The sequence below is a fragment of the Tenrec ecaudatus genome, chromosome 1 (assembly GCF_050624435.1).
Source record: "Tenrec ecaudatus isolate mTenEca1 chromosome 1, mTenEca1.hap1, whole genome shotgun sequence".
NCBI classification, from domain to species: domain Eukaryota; kingdom Metazoa; phylum Chordata; class Mammalia; order Afrosoricida; family Tenrecidae; genus Tenrec; species Tenrec ecaudatus.
Genome location: NC_134530.1, coordinates 118,202,744 through 118,209,625, shown reverse-complemented (window position 1 = coordinate 118,209,625; position 6,882 = coordinate 118,202,744). Strand labels below are relative to the sequence as shown.

The window sequence follows — 6,882 nt, the reverse complement described above, 5'->3', positions numbered from 1 at the left end:
TGGGAAGCAGAAGTATCCGAAGAAGAATTTACACTGTGGTTAAACCTGGATCTGGGTCTGCTTAGAGGTGGTGAAGGATAGGCTAGCAGAGAGACTAGAGCATGTAGATAAAAGAGGTTTCTTATAACACAGTCATAAACAAGGTCTACAGTCTGGGGGGTTATCTAAAGGGGCCAACAAGCAGCAGCTGATATCTACAGAATGCATCTATGTGCGAAGTCTTTCCCCCAAAGTACCTAACCTACAAGATAACCTTTGTTACATAAGCTTCAAAACCCCAAGGTGGCATACTCATTACCCTTAGTTTACACTATATAACTTCAGAGAGATGAAGGTATGGAAGTAAAGACTGGATCTGAGCCAAGGATCATTTTCACTACATTACCTATATCTTCTCTTTTACCACCCTACTTCCCCCAAATCAAAATTTACAAGGGATGTTTAAATGGACTGAATCTTTGACATGATGTTTCAAAGCTTACACTATAATAAAATGGCACTCCACACTATAGAGATCATTTGGGGGCCACAGTCAGAGGGGTTCATTCACTTGGGCCTGTTGATAATCACGTGTGCAGACTTGAGAGTCTTCAAGAGTAGGACACTTAATACTGGATTCACAGCGTTAGGATTCCTACTCTTGAAGAATCTCAAATCTGTGGTAGAAGAGTCTTCTACAACTATACTCAGAAAAAGCATACAAGAATTTCTCTCATAGTATATACATAAAACAATAAATGCTGTTGAAAAGTCTGGAGTATAAATCATCAATATGTTTAAAATTATTTGGAGCCCTTAACACAAGGATATTTTAAAATGGTGTTTCAAGTATTCATTATTCTTAACAATTTCTCAAAATAAAACTCTGCTACACTAACATTTCTCAAAGAAATAAACTATACCTTGCACGTCACACTAAGTCACACTGAACTTCTTTCTAGCGGTCAGAAAGTGCAATGCTTTCTTGGTTCCAGGAATGGCACATCTTCTTCCTTCTGCCTGGAACGTTTCATCTGCAACCACCCCTGACTCTCCGACCTCGGAGTCTGCATTAGGTGACGCTCCCACATCCTCCTCCAAGCACTGCTTGCTCTGCTGTCAGAGCACTCTTCATGTACGTTTACTTCTCTGTAGTCCCCACTAGTCTGTAAGCAACAGAGAAACTGAAGGGGCTCTCCAATGCCTGTTTAATGAATGAGCCAAGTCCGAACAGAGACAGAGCGTGTCAATGCAGAGCGATTCTTCAGTCCTCACAGGACACCTACATGATTCCATCGAGGACGAGTTTACTATCTGTATATGTTTGCCCTGTTGTACTATGTCTATATTTAAGAAATAAGATATGCTGATTTGTAAGAACCAATCCTCATCAATTCTTCAAATTTTTAATGTTTATATTCTTAAAAATTCTGAGTACTAAAATCCAAATATTTTCTGCCCTATTACCTGAAAAGTAATTATCTTTACTCTTTTAAAATAGATCCAGTTCTGATTACTCACTAGTTTTTTCCAATTGAACAATTTTAAAAACACTGATTTAGAGAAGTGACCATGTTCTAGCTGTTTTAGCACCATAACTACAGATATAGTAGATATACAGTAATGCTTTTCCGGGACTAGCTCTTAAATTAAAAATAAATCATTCAATAATGTTTTTTTAAAAAACAAAAAACCCCATGAAATCACTGAAATCACTCTATTTCTGTTGGAAAATAAGGTAAACAAGGTATAATTGCATTTCTGTTTATGGAAGCATTCATCAGAAGCACATTCTTCACAAAAATGGTTCGTATTCTAGAGCTTTTAAAATCAAAATTAAAAAAAGTAAAATTTAAAGTTATTCTTTGGCTATTATATCTAATAAATGAGTCAGTGTTATCCATTCACAATAAATTTATTTAACATAAAAGAAAAAGCTTGCCATTAATGAAAAATTCAGTAGAAAACAGTTCAGTTTTAAATTGGAGCTCAAAAGTGGAAGCTGTTTGTTAGTGCGATCTTGGTAGAAAGAATTTTGTAAGAAAACATTCTTGGCATGAAGCGCTAACATAAAAATTTTTGTAATGAAAAATTTACCATGCAACTTTATTGGCAGAAAGACTTGTTTCTGTGGCTGGTATTTTCTTTTTAGTGTCTTAAGACATTAACATGAAGATACATAAACCTGTTTATTTTAGAGTTAATTGTATATAAATATGGTGTCCGCCTAGCTAATTGAGCAGTTCTAAGTAGGTAATGGGCACTTTGCCTTTCTGATTTCCCCTTTCCCCCATTAGCCAGTCTGAATCCATTCCAATGACACTGAACACAGTAATCACCTACAAAACAAAATATTTCCTGTTATTAACTGTACTCAAGAAGTCATCAGATAGAACATATTAAAAGCGAGCATTTAATTAAACAAGCTAAAAACAAGATTTAATTTGTTTAAGCTATTCACTATCAGTTGTGAATTGTGTTAAAAGACATAGGATTTTACTGGAGATAATTGTATCTTTCAGTAATTACGCAGTTAAGTTCTGAATATTTCTCTGATGTTCTATTATGTGAAGTAATAGTAATTAGAAATGTAGTATTACCTTTGGAATCTATAAAATCATTTTAGAAAAGCTATTTCCAAATAAGCAATGAGGAATTTTCACTGTTAGAAACCAGAACGTAGGTCAATCCCTGGCAGTTTTCGTTTCCCACTTGCATTACTTACCTCATCTGCCAGAAGCGATAACTCACTGCTATTTGCAGCGTCGTAATCATAGAGAACTCTGGCCTTCCTGTTGCCAGTACACTCCTTAAGGTCACTGAGGTTGCTAGCAGAGGTGAATACTAGACCACTTGTTGAAGATATGCCAGAAGAGGCAATTATACTTGATGAAGCAGGTGGTAGATGTGATTGATTGTTGTTAGAAAGATAATTAGATGGAAAACTGTTGGGTGACAAAATAGGACAATTATCCATTTCCAAGTGATTAAAATTCCTTAATCCTACCACTTGGTGGCACTGCTTACTTTCTACCAACTTCCACTTTGGAAAAAGATGTAGGCATTAAATGCAATACTTAAACAATGCGTCACCTAGCTTCCTTTTCTTCCTTGGCCAATTAGAGACCATTTAGGAGTTGTGCAAATATAAATCTAACATTTTCTTTAAAGCCGTCTTTATTGATGACAGGGACCCAAAGAAAATGGAATGATAAGCTAGGGACTCCCCCACAAACTGTTAAAAGCCTCTTTCTAATGGTTATTTATTTCCCAAAGCCTGTGTAAAGACCTCACTTTAAAAAACATTGGTATGTTCTATCCATCTTTTCCTTCCTATATTAATTGTCAAAATTATCCATGAAAAACCACTTAAAAGTGATGTAGTCTAAGTAAGACTGCTCAAATCGAAAGCATGAAAGTCAAACTCAAACAATGGATTTCAAAGTCCCATGTCCTAAGCTCTCCGTCATCTGTCCTCCTGATGTTCCTTGAATATCGGCTACATCCCACTTCAGGGTTTTGCACTTGCTCTGTCCTCTTCCTGGAGCGCACTTCTTACAGAGGCCTATGTGCTTTGCTCTCTCACGGTTTTCAGGTCTGCCTTCCAAGACTACTGCTTTATCTTCCTCCAGCGCATTTATCACCCAAGTCTCTGGATACCACAAAGAGTTACGTGCTCAACTAGCAGACAAGGGCACCTCCAAAGACAGGTCTAGTCACATGCTTCTGAAAGATCACGGTTTTCAGACCTCTATGCAGGGCAGTTTTACCCCTCTGTGCACACACGGGGTTGGCCAGGAGTTGGAATTGACTCAAGGACAACTAATAATAAAACTTTACTTTTAGATACGAAACACTAACGTGAATTATTAAAAAAATGATCAATTAAAAACAATGATCAAATATCTTTTTTTACAGCTTTAAACAGCAGTTACTGCGAATTGTGAGAAAATATGGTAAGGTGAGAACGGTGGAAACTGGATGGTTTCCTAAATGCTGCAGATCTCTCCTTTTCCTTGCCTCGTCCACTCTGATCCCACCTCATCCTTTCTCCCACTCGGTTTCCAGTTCTCCGATATTTGTCTCTCCCTACTTCCTCTGCCTCTCTCTCTCCCCATCTTTTCCTCAGAAACGTTCCTTCTCTCATTTCAACTCTCACAAGTTGTATTACTCATTTCCCCAATGGCTTGTCATAATCTTGCATGGACATTACTGTGTGCCTTACATGATGGCGTTTCAAAGAGCTCGTGGAAAATATAACTAAAAAACAAGAGAATTTTCCCATGGACTTTTTAAAGCCCCTTTACATACATTGGAAGAGAGGCCTGCCAATCTACTTCTAAAAAAGCAGTCACGGAAAATCATTCTATGGATCACAAGCTCTATTCGGACACAAGTCAATAATTAGTACTTGCATTACTACTATACAATTGACAATGCAAATTGATTTTCTGCTCTGTTCCTGCCCCCTCAAAATTCTGTGTTTTATTTTAGCTATACTGTATTATAGAAAAGTGACTTTGAAAGTTAAGGGCAAATCATCTGGATAATTTTTCAAGTTCTGCAATAGGCTGTTTCTATCTACTGTCCTAAAAAAACAGCAATTCCTTCAAATGCTTATCCATACAAGTAATACAATTGTTGGAGGGCAGAGAGACAGGCTAGACTTTCCTTGCCTAAAAAGAGAGCACTGCCTTCACTTTGCACCGTCTGAGCCTATCTCGAAGCACAGTAATAACTACACTGCGTTCAAACGGCTGAGTTCCAAGCACTTGTGGGGCTTTAAGCAAAGTGGTGAATCCTCTGGTTGGTACAGTAAAATAATTAAGTGCTCAGCTTCAAAGGTTGGCAGTTCAAACCCACCCAGAGGCACCCTGGAAGGAGACTTGAGTATTTGCTTCTAAAAGGCAGGAGGCTGAAACCCCGGTAAAGCGCTCTGCTTTTCCACGCACAGGATCACCAGGTCCACAGCAACCAACAACAAAGCAAAACGTTTAAGTATGAGTGGTAACAATAGCAACTCCTCTGCTGTACTTCCAGAGTGTACGAAAAGAAACGACAGCGGTCGGTGTGAGAGATGAAAATAGTAACAGTGCACAATCTATCGGGGCTGGGGGAGGGAGAGGAGCTGATACCAAGGGCTCAATGGCAAGTAAAAGTCTAGAAAAGAATGAAGGCAATGTGTGTACAAACATGCCTGATTCAATCGATGTATGGATTGTGATAAGGGTTCTATTAGCCCCAATAAAATGATTAAAAACAAAAAGAAAACGACTACCTTCCCAATTGTTTTTGGAGATCTAACATGTACTGGTAACACTGTGCATAGTAAGTCATCTGGGCTTCCACAAAGTCATTCAGGCAGCGAAGGTGATGGGCCTGCAAAGGAAAGTTAGAGCCGGTCCTTAGTGCTATACTCTCCTCACAGTGACAAATGCAAAGAGGAGAAAACGCACAACAGAGTACTATGGGTGAGTCATCAGTATCCAATAGCTTAAAAGATTGGGAGAATTAAGAGAGAAAGTAAAGCTTAAAATGTAAAATACTTCTTTATCCATGAAAGTGCCGCAATTTAAGTATCCTTAGTAAATGATTAAAAAAAAGTCTAGGTTTTTCCATCTCAAACATCACTGCTTTACTATTAGCCAAGTCTATTGTTTCAAATACATTCCAGTAAACTAACACTCACATGTGTGCTGCTGATTCCCTCGAGCAGAAGTCTGGTAATCTCTGCTTGTCGATCAAATTCACTTTGAGTTATTCTTAATTCCTGTTCAGACTTAAAGTGGAATATAAATTTTAGAAATTTATTAGCAGTCTTAGTCCATTTTATACATTCCTTGTAGACTTCCCCCCCAACAACCCCCCTGCCCAACCCGGCCCCCTCAACCCAAGATACAATGTAATTCCTCAACTGTATTTTTTATCTAAACTGGGCCTGTTTTCAAGACCCCAGCCTTTCCACACTATTCAACCTAGCTAGAACTAAGTCCTTACCGCATTTGCCTCAAAAGAATCTATTAATGCCAAGGCACAATGATTTACTCCTGAAAGTCTACGAAAACTACAGAGTAAAGCAAATATTTTCAGGTATCGGTTAAGTTTAAAAAATCATTATTTGACAGAATCTTAAGATTACCAGGTCTAAAGCATTAAAGTAGAAATAGATTCTGTATTACCATCGTGTTCTACTTGAAATGAAAGATGTCTTCAATTTTAAATGACAAAGGTTTTTACAAATGGATGCCACAGAAGTCTAACCACGTTTTCTTCACCAAACACTTGCTGTTAGGAACCCACTTCTGAGGTCCTGCATTTTAAAGGCCTTTCCTCTTAATCTTCTTGCAAAACTTGGTATAAAATATAGCTTAAGTAGGACATTAATGAAATATGGGGATTGAAAGTTTTTCCTGAAAGTTATGGTTGATCTTTCATACCTGGTATGCTAGTAAAACAGATTTCCAAGAACCTGCAACCCCGATTTTAGTGTTTGTGGATTTCTGTGGTATAAATGACTACCAGCGTTGATTTTAAGCTACCTGGTGAAATTGGAAAGAGATGCCTATTTTAGCACACCACTGCTGGGTTCTGCCTTCTGGATGGTGAAGGAACATCATAGTTCACTGAAAATCAACATGATCTAAAAATAAGAAATACTGGCAACCCTTCCCCCGAAAAAAAAACCAAAGCCAAACATGTTCTCAAATCCTTTGCCAGAGTTGTTTGGACTAAGTGGGGAAGAGACACTAAAATATCAAAGGTCACTCAAAATAGCTGGCTTGTAAAGCTTCCCCGTGAGCATTATCCCTGGTGATGCCATCACCATGACCTCCACAACTCTAAGAAACAGGAGGGGCTTCACAAAGTTTGTGGAGAAGTTGTATTATCTTTGAATCCTATCAA

At 38.1% G+C, this 6,882-nt stretch overlaps 1 protein-coding gene across 1 annotated transcript in view; it reads right to left on the bottom strand.

Moving 5' to 3' along the window:
- Positions 1–1,875: 1,875 nt before the first annotated feature.
- Positions 1,876–6,882, bottom strand: part of SH3GLB1 (SH3 domain containing GRB2 like, endophilin B1) — a 46,008-nt gene continuing 41,001 nt past the window's right edge. Inside the window, exons 6-9 of the mRNA XM_075557981.1 lie at positions 5,669–5,758; positions 5,258–5,358; positions 2,705–2,924; positions 1,876–2,318 (exon numbers count right to left, since the gene is read on the bottom strand). Of these exons, the coding sequence (XP_075414096.1) occupies positions 2,211–2,318; positions 2,705–2,924; positions 5,258–5,358; positions 5,669–5,758 (519 nt within the window). The 3' untranslated portion in view covers positions 1,876–2,210. The remainder of the gene's footprint in view (positions 2,319–2,704; positions 2,925–5,257; positions 5,359–5,668; positions 5,759–6,882) is intronic.